Below are 17,089 nucleotides of genomic sequence, written 5' to 3' on the forward strand. Positions count from 1 at the left end.
GGGCCCGCTCCTTTGCCCCGGCTCGCTGGTTTTGCGCAGCCCTTGGGCCGCGGCATTTCCTTCGGTGGCTGTGCTCGGCCCGGACCCTTCCCGTGCAGCCTCGGCGAGGCCTCTCCTTCGGGCAGCCGTGCGGCTCCGGGTGGCCCAAGGGCCGCGGCTGGGCGAGATGGCCGCCGTCGGCCCAGGAGGGGCCCGGCCCGGGCATGCACGCCGCGCACGGAGGCTCCCCCGCGGGCGAGAGGCACGGTACCATACGAACCGCCCCGTCGGTTGGCGCGGCGAGGGTGCGGCCGGAAGGCATCGCCCCGCGGGAGTCGGTCGCCACGGCGACGCGTTGGGCCGGGCCTGCCAGCCCGCACCGCCATGGGCCCGAAGCGGCCCAAAACCGGCGGGGTCGCCTCACCAGGGCCCGGGGGCAAGAGCTGGGAGGCCGACCTGGTGTCCGCCCACCTCGAGGAGGTGAAGGCAGCCGAGGGGCAGGGCAGGGGCCGCCCGGGGCGGGCGGGCCTCGGGACTTGAAGGTCGGGGGTGGGGGGGACCGGGCCTGGGACGGCCCTCGCCGCTCCTCCAGCCCGGTTGTGGCGGTGTCGCTGCTGGGGGGCTGCTCGGGATCCCCAGGGTGGCACCGGGGAGAGTGGCGGATCGTGCCGACGTGCGGCGGAGCTGCCCCTCCGTTTCCCCCAGCCCCGGCCCTGAGTAGCGGCCCGACGGGTTCCTTGCTTCTCCTCCCCTGCGCTTTTCTTTCTGGGGCGCTGGGTGCCAGGTTTTGGCTCGGAGCGAGCTTTTTATAAACTGCTGAACAACGAGGTTTGATGGAGGTGCTGACACAGCATTAACTGTAGCGTTGAAAATGCGAGGCTGTAATTTTCCTGCTTGAGTGTGCAGCTAAAAGGCACTTTTCTTTTTCTGGGGTGTTTTTTGGTTTGTTTTGGTTTTGTTTTGTTTTTTTTTTTTACCGCATGTGAAGATCTGAAGGCATATTTAGGTTTCCAGGTTCTGTGTAAGCAATGTAATTCTAATAAATCTTGACTTGCAAAGAGAGAATTTGGTTTCAAAACAGGGTAGTAGTTTAGCAAACAATAATATTTATCTAGCATATGTTTATCTAGAGCTGCTTCTGCTAGTGAGACAAATTACTTCCGTGGCTCCTTTTTTAGTGGGTTCCTGTTGTACCCTATTAAAAAAATGAGGGTGGTTTTTGTTGTTTCTGTGTTTTGGGTTTGTTGTTTGTTTTTTTTAACATGCCAGCAGTTCTGATTAAGCATGAGGACTTTTGAATTCAGGAGGAGGTGCTTAAATTGGTTAATCAGTTTGCCTGAAAATGCCACAGATGTCGAAAAACCTCTTAAATACTTACTTGCTTTTACTTTTAGATGGTAGCAACCATATAGTACAAGTTTAACCAAACGAAATAATTTTTTGAAGTAAGGTGCTCAGCTAAGGCTGTTGTCTCCCATTTTTCCCTAGAACATAGATTTTTTTTCAGTAGAGCTCAAACGTGCTTGAGCCCTTTCTTGGTTGTGAATCTCACCCCTACTGTAGGAGAACCTCCCTGAAGCATGAGAAGGGGGTGGAGGTTCAATCTCCATCACCTACTCAGTTCCTGACCTTTCTCCTGCACTTACTAGCAAGGTGCCAATTAGTGATTATTTTTTTAATTTTTTTTTTTTTTTTATGGTGCTGTTTATTGTGGTTGTGGATATTGTCCAGCAAATTCACTGAACAAAGTGCTTTGTTTACTCTGCTGCTTCTACATGTAATTTATTATGTTTGTTAAATGCAAACCATTATATTGAAGTATTTTAAAAGGTAGGAAATAACATGCTCAAAATTTAGGAAATGCCAGAATTAGGATTATTCAGGACCACACATTGAGACAGATGGAAAGAAATGTTGAATATGTTCACTGAATGGGGCAAGAATTCTGTAGGAAAAATTATGTGATCACTTAATTAAAGATCATTGTAATGCCTATACCCATGGGGGTTGAATTGAGATTCCTTGGTTCCTTAATTCTGGTACTGTCCAACTGTTTTCTGTTACAGTTAAGCTTTCTCTGTCTTGCTGTTAGCAGGCAGAGCCTTGGGAACATGGGAAAACTGTCTCCCTGCTGCGGTCAGCTTGAACTCAGGCTTCTGTGATGCTGGGCAGCCACTGAAATTTCTTATTGCAGGAAAATTCTTATTCAGCTCTTATAGTCAAGGGCAGGAGCATATTTGGTGCACAATTGTCAAATACCAACAAATCTCTTCTGAGCATGTGTGAATCAAGATTCATCAAGTATGGCCAAATGTGGGTATTAATGTAAATAAACGTGCTCTGTAAAAGCACATCTTTGACACGAGTGTGGCTGTGCTGCCAAATTTAGTTCCTTCCTCTTGAACACGGAGGGAATTGAATATCTTAATTACTTAATCACATAGGGTTTTTTATTAAAGGATAAACATGATTTTAAAAAATGAAATGTCATTCTGGAAATAGTCTAACCATGCTATTCCTTCCCTCTCCCCCACTCCCCAGTAATCCTATAGCATACAAGATTTAAGCTTGAATATGTAAAGGTCAGGAACTGAAAGCAGCCTGTAAAAGAGAGTGTTGAGCAACTTTAATTGTAGGTGTCACGAGACACTGTGCACAAAACTATTTCTTACTTCTCAATATTGTATGTGATACACCATACGAATCTGAAGTTATTTGGGAGATGACAGGAACTCCTATCAATTAAATAAATTTCTGTCCTTTTTATTCACGTATAAAGAATTTTTAAATCTTTTATTTGTATCAATTTAGAGAATATTTTTTCCCTTTAGTGGAGTCAGAGGGAATTTACTAGAACTGGTATTAAATTGTACCAGATAGACTGAGCAATGAAATTTCACATTTTAATGTGTGTTTATGACTTACAATGTTTTATTAGTCTGATCTATGAAAAGGAGTCATTTTACCAGTGGTGTTAAGATTTTATAGACGGGTATGCTAACTAAAATATGATTTAAATGGTATTTACTAACCAAATAATTGCTTTTACTAAACGCGCTGTGAAAACTGGCAAACAGACAACTTAAAAAAATGTACAGAGGAAATATGGATTTTGCAGAGCCTCACATTATAGCTTCTATTCATCTTTTTCGTTTCTAATGTGCTGCGCAGAAGAACATGGAACTGCAAGTTGTATTTACCTTCAGATATTTATCAAGATATTTTGATTGAGTTCACTGCAGTATTAAATTACAAAATATAAATTAAGGCTCTTAGGTAGTCTTAAACTTTGCATGCTTTCAGTAGCTAAAGGGCGGTATCTGCTAAGTGAAAGGTGAATATGGGGCAAATACAGCCCTTAATTGAAATAACTATTATCTGTTATGTGTTCTTATTAGCTAGTGTAACTAAGCATAGCAACTGGAAGCCACATTCTGCTCTGACTTTTCATCTCTGTGGTTTCTTCTTTTTATTGGCATTTTAGGGCCTGAAAATTGAACTGAAATTAAATTTTGTAAAACCATTAAAAATGTTCTGAATAGGGTGGCTCCACTTTTGATTACTATCCTTCATACTGCTTCCTCTTTGCAGAGCAATTAACATTCAGTTGAGCTTTGAAACTCTCTGACCTGCCCAGATTATACAGCAAAAGCTTAGGCTCTTAAAATCAGAATCCATTAGTAAATATGGGTGTGTGTCAGGCAGCAGATAATGAAAGTGGACTCGAAGATTTCTTAGCAGTGATGCCTTACACAGTCACTATGGTAGGGCGACAAAATTGCTGATGAGCAACCTTTCCCAGTAATGCCGGCTGTATTTACTGATTTACAAGCTCCCTCATTGTTGAAAGCAAAGAGTGCTAGACGTAATATCACCCCAAGTGTTCATAAATCACTAACAAATATCATTATTTCTGAGGCATTACTTAAAAATCAAGAGAACTCTTGCTGTTTGATGCTCAAATGTTTGGAGTTTATGTTTTCGAATGTTTGGAGTTTATGTTTTCGAATGTTTGGAGTTTATGTTTTCAAATGTTTCTCTTCGGCCATTACAGTTAAATTTAAAGTTGTGCTGTAATGAAATGAATCTACTAGTTGTGGCCTAAAGGAAAAAAAAAAATTAAAAAAAATCACCAAAACCCCAACCAGCCAACCAAAATACAACCAACAAAAAAACTGAACAAAGAACCCCCATTAAATACCCCAAGAATAACTGATGATGCAACACAATAGATACTCCGATTGTCTGGAAATGGGGGTGGGGTGAAATGGCCGCTTGATGCTTTTCCTGGCCAAAGAGAAACTGCTATTGTAAAAATAAACAATACACCTGGCTTGTTCAAATATCTTCTGCAGAACAGCTGCCCTTTTGTGTCTAGGGAATGAAGCAGAGAAAACAAGATATGTTTAAAAAGGAAACAAAATTTTGTGAGCTACATCTCCTTTTTTCTTCAATGTGAATTGAAGTTAGAGAATTTTTTAACACGTCTATGCTGTTCCAATGCTATTGTGCGAAATAAGATATGTAGGCTGTGTGTATTGGTTTTTAACAGTTGGAAGAAACACTTTACAGAAGGACACAATGGTGGCTTGAGAACAAAATCAGGAGACAACGAGACACCTGTGTTTTCTGAAAATAAGGATTTTGGAAAACTGCTAGCTGCTTACATGGAGCTTTTGGAGTTAGGTGGGGCCTCTTCACATGAGGGACATACAAGCTTCCCACATAGATGGTTATTCTAACACTGAAAGAGAGTTTGGTGTGTTTCAACTCTTGATGTGGCCAAGAGTTTTAAAATGGGGAAGACAGTGTCATTTGTGACAGTGATTGCCACTGTATGTTTTCCAGTGAGAGCGGTCTGGCCTTTCCTTAATTGGAGCTTGTTTCAAATTGTTTAAGGAGTATTCAGTTACCAATGCCCACATTTCCAGCTTCAATTTTTTTTTTTCCATTCATGTTTGAATCAGCATTGTTGGTTCTGTGGGCTGTCTACTCTCTGTGTTTTAGTATTCTTTGTTCACAGTACGTCGTGCTTGTGTTATACTCTCAATGGCAGCCCCCCTAGACTGTTTCCATGCTTTTCCAGTAGTTAATTTTATGGTTTTCTCTGTCTTGTTCTTTAAGCTGGGAACCTCATTTGAGGTAGCCTTAGGGTCACTAATCTATCCTCTTTCAGATCCTTTCTCAGGTCACACTTCTATAATAACGTTTGAAAGAATTAAACTAAGTAGAGGAGCAGTTGTACATTGAGGGAGAAAATATTTTTAAAGTAACCATATACATTTTACTACTTTTCCTTCTCATTTTTATGTTGTGATTTTAGGTGGTGAGCTGTAGAAGCAGGGTCTGTTTCTTCTCTATCCTTCCAGTGCCTTGAACATTAAGGATACTGTTACAGTATTGATAATATAAGGGCACTATTGCAAAAATAATAGATTTTTAAGGTCAGAAAAGAGCATAGTCAATTAAACACCTTAAATTATATACTAATGCTGCACATGTGCTGTCGTTATTGACTTCAGTTGCTGTTCTCAATGCTCAGCTTTTCTGAAAAATTATCTTCGAGGGCTTCAAAATTGGTCGGTCTAGAAATAGATTACATGCTATTAATTACTCTGGGAATTCTGGATCATTATTCCCTGTTAAAGTGTGTGTAGCTATTCTTGGTATTTATCTAGCTCCAATTCCCAGGTATTGCACCTTTTATTACAAAAGGAATATTTTTTTTCATTTTACAGTTAGGGCTACAGTATGGGCTCTCTCTGATACTGTTTAAATTTTTACACAAAAGACCTTATATTGAGTTGCATATACTTCTGTAGAATTAAGTTGGGTAGGGTTATAATTTTCACTACCGGTTATCTTGTAGAGGCTGATTCCACGTATTTTACTTTTAATGTATTAGCCAGTGTTTTGCCTATGCTATAAATAGTCTCATAGCTGTTCAGTGGAGAAGCTTGATCAGCTTGTTTCTTTGAAGCAGAGAATTTAGGGGGGGGGGGGGGGGGGGAAGTGTGGCACACTGATGTCAAGGACATACCTTTTGCTGAGGGCATACATTTTTCTGAGAATGTTTGTGTTTGGATAAATCCTAACTTTCTGAAAAAATCATTTTTCACAAGCAGAACTTACCCTTTGGTGCTTTGTTACAGGCTGCTGTGAAGGTGGGCACCACAGTGGAAATTCTCTCTCCATTGCTTATAATGCCTTTCCAAGGAATGCATAAGTATCACGGAGAAGAGTCTCATTGCTCAAACAGAACTCTGAAAGTGTCTGAGAAATATTAGAGGGGCTAGAAAATATTAGGGGAGAAGGAATCAGGATGGAGAAAGCTGGAAGTGGGATCATAATAAAATTAGAGAGTAGCTGGGCAAGGAGACTGAGGACAAGAGCTAGGGGAGCAAGTAACACATGTAGGAAGCATTAGAAGTAGTGGAACTCAGAGGAACAGAGAGTGGAAATGGAAGGAGAAATGAGCTAAGGACAGTTGTGACCGAGGGGTAGAAAGATCAAGAAGAGACAGCACTTTATGGAAGACAGGTTTCACAGACATAGTTGTTGCAGGATGATGTTAATCAGTGCTAAGCAGGTTTAATTTGTGGGCATCAAGATACCAGCATGTTTTAAGGAGGAACTGGAGAAGACATAAGGCAGAGGTTTTAGGACTGTCTGATGGAGACTTCTTTGTGTATCTGAAGAACTGCAAAAGTTGTGGGAGCTGGCTCTCACACTGCTAGACTGTGCTTCCCCTGGCATCTAGAGTAGAACTTGACATTCCTGAGTTTTGCTCTTCTTGAGCTGTCAGCATCTGTGAGACTTGCTGGACCTTGTTCCCCTCTTTTGTTGGTCGTCACTGTAGTGATATCAGTTGCTCCGTTAGCTCCAGTAGCTGAATGATGTTGCAGGTGAATATCCGGTTGTTCTAACAGCTCGGTCTCTGCTGGCAAGACCTGGGAACACCAGGATACTGCCACATGACTGAATTTCAACCTCAGTTCTGAAAGCCTTGAAAATCATTTATTTGGACACAGGTAAGGACATCTAAATGCTCTCTCTTCAAAGAATGGCAAAGCTCTTGTGTCCAACTCTTGACAGCTATACAATGTCATCTTTAACTTGAATTCAGATTAACTGCGACTCCTGTGCACATGTTTTGATGATAATATCAGAATACCCATCTCTTTCATAGTGCTGTGCACTGGTAGCTATCTTGGCGACTTTAGGCAGGAGGAGGTGTTGTCCCCTGTCCTGCCCCCTCAACTAGAAAGGGGAAAAAGGAGTTCGGTGTACTTGGTGCAGTCCCCACACAGGCCATTGAACAGTGCCTGCTGCCCCAGGTAAGCTGAACACTCTCCTTTCATAAATTCCATCATGTTTGCATGCTCCTCATGCTCCATCGTTGATATGCTTGCAATCTCCTGCATTTTGTAATTTTAAAACTTAAGGGGTTTTTTGTGCTGTTACAAAGCATCAAGGAAGTTTGCGATGTGTGGAACTGTAGGGGCCCTTTTGGATTAGGTATCTGCTCTGTAGCTACTTGCAGTTTCAGAAGGCTACATTTAGTGAGCCAAGTGACCTTTCCATCTTTTTTGTTGCTGTGAATATTCTGTGATTTAAAACATGGGTGTAAAAAATGGTATGTATTATCACATCGTGCCATATTCATGTGAAGTTAATGCTTTGTTACCTTAAGAGTATGACAAACTGTTTCCCTCCATGCAAGTATTTACTAGTTTGAAACTTATGTCAACTGTTGCTTTCTCCCATCCCAAGTCATCAGTTACTCTCTTGGGATGGGAGAAAGCAACAGGTGACATGTTTCAAACTTTTTTCAGCTAAGAGAAGGAAAAAATGTACAGTAAGACTAGAAAAAGAAACTTCTCCTTTTACCATTTGCATCTCGCTTTTTTTTTTTTTTGAATGGTCCTTTCCCTCACTTTACCATCAACTCAGATTTTGCTCCTCTTTTCCACAAGGACTTTGTACATAATATACATGTATGAAAATATTTCCATCAAAATCCTAAAGTTACTACCCTTTCTTATGTTTGTCTTTGGAATCATTACATACTATGATGCATGCTGGCTTGGTATGTGACTGCTTAGCCTGGTCCTGATAGCTTGACAATGTCTTGGGACTACCTTGGTCTTACTGAAGCTCTTTCCATATTTACCTTTATGCAGCTTTATAGGTATCTTTGCAGTTTGCACGTCCAGATTTGCAATGAAAAAAATAATTTGGTGATTCCTGAAAAGTGTACAGCATAACCATTGGAAGTGCTTATGGTTCAGACACCACTGATGCTGGTAGAAAATACTCTAGAATGAGATGTAAATGTGCTTGAGATAGCCACTTGCTATACGAAAGGGATTCCAGCAGTTTAAAGTTAATGGGAAAGCAGAGTAACCAGTAAAAGTTACTTACATTACATCATTTTGAAGCTTCTGGGGATGTGTATCACTAAATAAGGTGCTCCAAACTTCTCTTGTTCTTCATTTCTTTAATGCTGAAATCAGATATTTTTTTTTCATAAAAATATGTGTATTTTACTGCAAATGTTTGAAAACTGTTAATTTTCCATTTGTCAATATTGTAGAGAAATATATCTTGCCATTGATAAATAATTTTTCTTAGTTCAGAATACTTAGTGAAATCATGTAAGAACTACGGTATGCATAAATATGCCCTCATAAAACATCATACAAATAATACTACCGTTTTCAGAAAACAGTACCTGGGCATTATCTAATTCCCAGGATGGGGGAGCTGAAATTTGTTTGTTGGTTTTTTTTTTTTTTCCCTGCAGCAGATAATCAGCAGATAATCACAATAATACATATATTCAAAATGCACTTCTTGTTTGCTTACTGAACTGTCAAATCTGCAAATGTAATTTAAAAGATACTTTATCTTTGTGTGATGCTAATGCAGCGTTTGCCTGCGGGGAGGTGTGTAGAGGGTGTTGGTAGGCATTTGAGTTTTCCATAGCATAATGCTGCCACCTGATGGCAGAAAGAATTAGGACAAAGTAGTATGTACTTTTTCGGGTTGTATAGTTTATTTCATTCAGTGTGATTCATACAGTGATATTTAATACGTCTTAAAGAGGGTATCCATCTCTACAGGGTTAGTCCTTGAAACTGCAGAGAAGCAATTTTGTTTGCTTGACTTTTAATACCTTAAATGTTTTATTTTGGAAAGTAGGATGACTGGAAGCCTAGCATTGCTTTTGTGGTTGGGACGAAAATTGAGGATGAAATCCACACCAAGGCCCTGTCTCTTGCTGTGCAGGTGCCACAGCGGAAGCTTTTCAGCGTGGTAACACGTGAAGATGTTTTGAGACAGGTATTCCAAGAAAGGAACTTTTAATAACAAACAAACCCTAGATCTTGCTTCTAGATACTAATTTCTTTGATCTGTTGTAACTATAAATTTCGTATTCAATTGAATTACTCTGTGGAAGTTTTAAAAATTACAGTAATTCATAGGAGTTAAAAATGGAAAAAGAAGAGCTTACTGTTTAATCTGGTCTGCTCCCTGTAAACAGTGAGGTTTTGTTACAGACTTTTCTTCAAGGTGTTGATCACAGAAGATCCCTCCCTAAGTTACAGGGATACCATAAAATGATTCCTCACTGTTTTGGAGTGTGAGTGTAGTGTTTGCAAAATGGAATAACAGGTAAAATGATTTGTGTAAACTTAGATCTTCTCACAGCAGAATGCTTTATTTCCTTGCAGGTCAGAGAATCTGGGAATCAAAAGGGAAAAAAGGTTAAGGATGTGCCAATGTACTATGAGGTAGGTTAAAACATATTGCAGAGTCAGTGCTCTTTTACACTGAAGTAAATATAGCTGTGTGATTGTGTTATGCATACCTGAATACATGCAAATCTATTGGATATAATTGGTAAAAACATTCAACCATCTAGATACTTAAACTGCTTTCTTTTTGTAATACCAACAGTGTTCTGTTGGACGGCTAATTAAGTGAGGATCAAGATGTCTTTTTAGGGATATGAGTTTTATTATGTTAAGCGTATGTTATGTGGTCATATTTTGATGGTGGTGTCACAAATTACACAAAAACAATTGGACACTGCTCTCTGAGATGCTCCCAGTAATTTAGAGACTTATACCTTCATTTATGGGAATGCAGACCCATAAATGAAACACCATTTCTGTGTGTATCCATTATAATCTCAGTTTGATGTTAAATTCTAACCTGGTTCATCTAGTGGGGTATGTCAGCGGGGTTAGGAATCATGCTTAGTACAAAGAATACTTCCTCCTACCTTGTTAATGTTTTACTTACAGCTTGTGAAAGGTTATAAAATCCTGTGATTAATTAGAAGATTGTTTACAATTTTCTCAGGTAGAGTTTTATGGCCCTACAGACCTGAAGCATAAAGAATTTTGAATCCCTCTAAAAAGATCTTGTTTGCGTTTTAGTTCTGCAATGACTAATAAACTTTTTATGTGTCTCAGGTTTTGGTGGACTTTATAACAGGTCTTTTTAGTTGCAGTCTGTTTTTCAGTAATGCCAGACTACTATCTGAACAAGTCCCTTTGGAATTATTTACCACTGACATGACTGTGAAATTTATGCAATTAACCCTCTTCGTTTAGGACTAGCCTCCCAGGCAAACTCACCCTTCTATTACCTGGTATGTAAAACCTCTTCAGTCCTACTGACAGAAGAATTTTGAAGTCTAGCTCTAAGCAGAAGCCTTGTATGATACCTGCATTTAATTACTAAGAGCAATTTTCCTTGTGAAGTGGATACTTATTAAATTCCAGCTGTCAGTGCTGTGTCTCATTAGCTACTTACTTTACTCCTCGAAGACGTTTTTTTCCTCCCCTCCTTTAACAGAGAATATAAAACGCCTGTTCTGACCTTTTGCTTGGACTCAGTTTCCGTTCTGGCTGTAGCAAGTTAAAAGATTGATCATGTTGCCACAAGCATTAAGATCCTGCTTCTCTGGGCAGAATTTGCTCTTGAGTGTTCACTTAAAGTCCACGTGCAGTTTGTCCACTCAAAGCTTTCACACAGTAAGGATAAACAAGTACGAGGGTAGCACAGAATACAGGGCTGTGAAATGTTCTTCTGAGAGGACCATTTCCATCTTCACTGCATACAGTTCACTTCTCTGTGGTAGGATTCAACCCACTGGTGTTTCCACAAGCGCATATTCATTTCTAGGGAGACCATAAATGAGATTCCTGACATTTAATGATCTTTGAGCATACGACATGTACATGTGTGTGTTTTTGGGACTGATGACATGCATGGTAATGTGGTTATTAATGGTATTAGTAGTAACATTGTTACCCATGTCATTGGTCTTGCACACTGTGTCTACTGAAATGCAGGGGTTTTTAAAAAGTTCAGTGCAGCATCTTTAACAAACTGCTCTTGGTATATTGGAAGTTAATTATATATCAAAATAATTCCTGTTATTTAGTCTAAATTATTTCCCTTCAGGGTTTCTATCATTTTACTGTGTTGTATTTCATATCACTCTTATTATACAAAGTGAAGAGGATCAGGATAGGATTTATGAGTAAGTGGCTAAAAGATTTCAAAATCCAGGAGAATTAGATGTCTAACACCTTTTCTGTCTCTTAAGTGACCTGATGGGAGTAGGAGTCCTGATCGGTAATTTTGTGCTAATTCCAGTGCTTAAATAAATGATGTTAGACTGAGTCTCTCATAAAGATGCCATGGAAATTATTTTTTTTCTTTTTATATGGAAGGGAAAATGTTATGCTTCCTGTAAAATATCAACAGATTTCATAATTAATCAGACTAATTGTACAGTTTTTCTAACAGACAAGACCAAAAACTACAATATGTTTGTATAAAATATATGCATTTTGTACGCAAACATACTGTTAATGTACCTGTTTGTTTTGTCAGCTTCCTACTAAGGTTGGTAATGTCATGTGTAGTTAAGGTGGCTTACCACTACTAAATATTTTAGTGTTTTAGTTTCCAAACTTTGAATTTTGAAAACGTGTTTGAGCCTAAATTTTCCGTCCTAGATTTGTTAGTGAGGTTGATTTTTTTTTTTTTTTTTTAAATTTTTTTTCTTAATTTAAAATTCTGGTAAGATTGAGTTCAGGGGCTGTGTAAATGGAATTATTTTTTTTCTCCTTGCAAGAATTGTTTTCCAGTTTTGTTTGACTCACTGGTACAGGGTCAGGAAAGTTGCCTTTGTGTTACCCGTGAAATTTTGAGAAGGAATCTTGTCCTGTACTCATAAGGGAACAAGCTGGAGCTGGGGAGTAATACCATGGTGAAAAAAGATTGTGAAAGAAGATGGACCCTCATGTGGCCCCTTCATGTGAGAAGACTGGAAGTAGATAGATGGTGTTACTGAAAATGGACAGTTGTGAATAAGGGACATGGCCATGAGAGAGGGATGGAAGGGAGAGAGATGTGGAACCATTTTGTGGTTCTCTCAGATAAGCTGAGGTGCTTGGGATAAAGGGTCATGGAAAGATGAAGAAGGTGCAAGTGTCAGAGAGGAGAGCAATTTTGTTTGGATGTGGATCCCAGAACACTGCCTTTAAGATGTGTCCTTGTGCTTGTGAAGCCAACAAAACAGAAGTCCTCCCACATCTCCTCATCTCCAGGACAAGCCATTCTGTGTAACCAAAAAGGCTTAATTGCAATTAAAAATATTAATCTTTATTCCACTACTAGTCAAGAATTAATGTATTAATTCTGGTTTCTTACAGTAAGGCTCCTACTTATAGTTGTCAAACTGAAAAATATAATCAAATCAGTTGTCAAATCCAAATTGTGGCCCGTTCTCATCTTGGAATTCTGTGAGACTGGAGAATAAATCATTTGTAAATGAGTATTTCCTAGCTGTTAATCACTGAATAGCTAGCTTACTAACTCTACTGGCATCTCCTACATTTTGAGGATGGGAGACAGCATGAGGAGTGTGCATTTTACTCCAGAAATCCTCACTAGACTTATGATTCCTTGAGGACAGGTATAGGTGAATACAGGTTAGAAAAGCTCCTAGGCATGGCATGATTATATATATATTAAAAAAAGAACCCAACCCCAAACCTGAGGAGTAAATTTATCTTCTGCTAGGCTTGTATAGCATGCTGTGAAAGAGCGGAAGCATGCTTCAAGTAGAAAAGATGAACACAACCCAGACGACAAGACCATTACACAAGTGGAGTGAATTCTGTGATAGCAGCAAATCCCATAACTTGCCAAGGGGTGAGAGGAGGAGGTGGGTGGAGAAGGCATTCATATTGTAAAGGAAGAAGTAAATGGACTATCTGGGCTTTGGACCTCAAATGTAGTGGAAGTGTTTGGTGTAGTTGAAAGGAAAGTTTCCTGCAAGTGATTTTATTTATTTATTTATTTTTATCCTGCACCCTGTCTTTAAAGATGCTTTTTTTTTCTCCTCTTCATCTTTCCTTCCTCTGTGAGACACAGAGCTTTGAAAAGAAGTTTTGCTTCTCCCTTCATCTCTAGTAAATTGACCCAGTACTCTCTGTGTTCTCAGTCTAGGCTGGGAAGAGGTTGATAAATGCCTAGTGTTCAGGCTTACATTGTTACAGTTTGCACTGTTGTGGCTTACAAGAGGATTTAAATGGGAGTTATATCACTTCTCTGAGAGCTAATTTTTCTGGTCAGGTGTGAAAACTTCACACTTGTTTTTTCAAGTGTAAATGTGATCTGGTTTCCCAAGTGAATGTTTCCCACAGTGAATGCTACAGAAATAAATATATATGTATATATATGTGTGTATATATATGTATATGGACAAAAGATCACTAAATAGTTTTGATTCTTATTTTTTTTGCTGAGAAAGGCTACTGACCAGAAAATTTCTAAACACTATAGACCAGGAGCTGGTTTTCTTACCACTGTTGCTATCACCAGTTTGTTTTATGTTCTGTGAAATTAGTAGATAGGTAGATTATTTAAAAAAAAAAAAATAAAAAAATACTGTGACCTGTGCTACAGGTCACAATAGTCTCTTCTGCTAATCAAATCTATGTGTTGAAATTTTTAAAATCAAATGTGGATGTTTTTTCTAAATGATTGACAAACATTTGAGAATCTGCTACAACTTAATTGGTTTCTGGGGCAGATCTTTCCTGATGAAAGTTACTTCTAGTTTCAGTGTAAATGTATGTTTCAATGGATGGCTTACAGCCAAATTTACTAAATGAAGTAAAATCTTGCAAGTAATCTTCTCTGTGTAGAAACTTTGAGATTGTGTTCAAATTGTCCCTTAATTTTTCTCTTTATTTAGCAATGTATAATGAATTCCTTTATGGTTTTTTTTTCAGTTATTTAATCATTCCTGTGAATCTTCTCTAACAAACGTTTAGAATTAAATATTTGTATTTAATTGTGGGCACATAATGGAGTTAGTGCTTTTGTTAAATAGCAGTGAACTACAAGCATAACATAATGCATGTGCTCCTATTTGATAGCTCATTTTATACAAATCTGAAGATTGTGTAAGTTATCTTGGCTGCTGCCTTGCACTGACAACTGATTTTTGGATTGATTGGTTCATCCTTGACCAATAAGTCCTTCCCGAAGTTATCACTTTACAGGTTTTCCATCTTGTAAATTTGGCCTGGTTTCCTTCTTCCGAGATATGTCTTGTAATTTAACAAAATCATATCATATTGCTTTCTTGCACTATATGCTAACTACATTAAGCAAATGTATTTGTATGAATGAGTTTTCCACTACATTCTTTATATTTTCATGGTTATTGTGTCTTCTGGAGATCTTATAATTGAAGACTTTGTGTCTTTTCCCAGATCACTGACAAACTTTTAAACAGAGTGGTCTCAATATGTTGAGAGACCGTATTGAAACATACGTTTCAGACCCCACAAGAAACTCACCTGTTTGATGCTGACTCTTATTTGTAATTGCATTTTTAGATCTGTCAGTTAATGAGTTTTAATCTTTGTCACTGCTTTCTAAATCAATAAACAAAGAATACCTAGGGAATTCTGCTTTTCACTATACCATATTATCTACTTCAGCCAGAATTGCAGTCTTACCAGAGAAAGCTATTCTCTTTGTGAAAAGGCCACCTTTTTTTTTTTTTTTTTTTTTCAAAAAGAACAAAATTGAATTGGTAATACTTATTTTACCTTCCTTTTATTTGTTATTCAACAAATCCTTCATTAGGATATTAAGGAAATAATATCAGCTCCTCTGTTATTCTGCAGTAGTCAGCATTACATTGCCAGTACTTAAAATATGCATGTTATTCTAGTTTCCCTTTTTTAAGCATTGGTGTGACATCAGCTTTCTTTGATTTACTTTAAAAGGGCCCTTATTCTCCAAGAGTTGGTTAAAGTCAATATTCATCATCTAAACAGTTCTTCAGCTACCTGTTTCTAATGCTTCTTTGATTAGGTTGTCCAGGTCTACTGGTTTTTGGTATGCCTACCTCTAAAAGCTGCCTTTTTGCAACTTGCTATTGATACAGTTGGAAATAACTGCTTATTAATGAACTTATACAACCATATTATCTATCATTTTTCTGGATATAGCGCAGAATAGTTACTTATTAGCCCTACTTTTCCTGCATCTTTATTGATTCTTCTGCTGTTTCCATTTAATACTGGACCAATGGTATGTTAATGATACTTTTTTCCTGGTACAGTTTGAAAAAAAATAATCTGTTATTGTCTTTATCTCTGCTGGCATATGATGTCTTTCTCTTATTTTGCTTTGTTCTCATTTTGCATTGCTGAGATTAAATCAGTAAAGGTACGCCCTCAGATCGTGCATTTTTGGAGAGAGGAAGGTCTGTTCCAGGAGAACAGACCTTCTTAAAATGGATATTTCTAACTAGGTTTCTGCTAACCAGATCAAGGTGATTTGGCAAAAACCGGACTCACTCATACGAGTGACAACATATTTTTGTAGGGCACAAGGAGCCATTGCTGCTGCTTTGAGAAATATTCTCACAATAGAAAGGCAGATATTTAGTACATGAACAGCACTAGTATTTGCTCAGTATTTCTCACTAGTGAAAGTGTCCTATTCTTATTTTAGTGGGTTTGTTTGAAAACATATCTAAGGGGTGAAGGAGTCATGAAATCCACTTTAATATTTTTTAATTCTGTGGAATGTGTGTTGGTAGAGTCTTCATTCATTAACAAGAATGATTAATTGGGCTGGCTTAAGTTTTACGGTTTACCTTGTGAATACGTAGGTTCTATATGGAGCTCTGTTCAGATATGCAATTATTTTACTGATGTACATGGGTCCTTAAGCTCAGTTTGAATTGTGAGTCATTAATTCACCAATGAAGGATAACAATTAAGCAAGTGATCTTTTGACGTCATAGTTGGGAAGGGGTTCTGAGGGGAAAAATGCAATTAGGTGAATGGTCTCATGGTAGAGACTAAATTGCCTTTCAGCAAACTGCACGTGTGATCTGAAAGAAGTTGTTTCAGTTAACTCAGTGCCTTCCTAGTATTCTTTCAAAATGATTGATCGTAGTATGGTTTAGTCAATGAAATGACATCAGCAGATTCAGAAATAGCATGTGTAAAGAAGTCTTTGGACACAAGAAATTTATCAGTATGACACATGCAGTTTTTATTCCCTAGTCTGTCTTGAAAGCTGCTTGTGAGGGGATCACGATACTGATGGCGGATTGTAATGTGAAGATCACTTTTTTGTTGTTTTATTAGCTTGCTCAGGAAAATACATTTGAACAGTAAATAATAACTTGGTTGGTACGTCATCCATATAGCCTCTTGACTGATGACTCTCCTGCTTCAAATTGGCTTGAACTCTGTCAGCTACTAAGGGATTTGAATTACTGAGGAGTTCTTCTACAAACTATTATGTTTCTTTTAGGAAGTGTTATGTGAGTCTGAAGTGTTTGCAATGGCCTGGATTTCTTAGAATTTCAAGAACAAGGAGAAAACAGGGCTTTAGAAAGCTTACCCTGGATATGGGAGAACTGCACTATGAAATGGGCTGACCGCTGTTCATAGCAAGTGATGCTACTGCTTCCAAGCAGTGACAAAGCTGTGAAAGTTGATAATGCAATTTATCACTTTGAAAGCTACTCTGATTTAGCAGC

At 38.6% G+C, this 17,089-nt stretch overlaps 1 protein-coding gene across 1 annotated transcript in view; it reads left to right on the forward strand.

Annotated features, from left to right (window-relative positions):
- Positions 1–363: 363 nt before the first annotated feature.
- The window catches only part of SPAG17 (sperm associated antigen 17), a 105,616-nt gene continuing 88,890 nt past the window's right edge, over positions 364–17,089 (forward strand). The window contains exons 1-3 of the mRNA XM_074149430.1: positions 364–459; positions 9,184–9,324; positions 9,717–9,776. Coding sequence (XP_074005531.1) covers positions 364–459; positions 9,184–9,324; positions 9,717–9,776 — 297 coding nt within the window. The remainder of the gene's footprint in view (positions 460–9,183; positions 9,325–9,716; positions 9,777–17,089) is intronic.

This window comes from Numenius arquata, chromosome 1 (assembly GCF_964106895.1).
Source record: "Numenius arquata chromosome 1, bNumArq3.hap1.1, whole genome shotgun sequence".
Lineage (NCBI taxonomy): Eukaryota > Metazoa > Chordata > Aves > Charadriiformes > Scolopacidae > Numenius > Numenius arquata.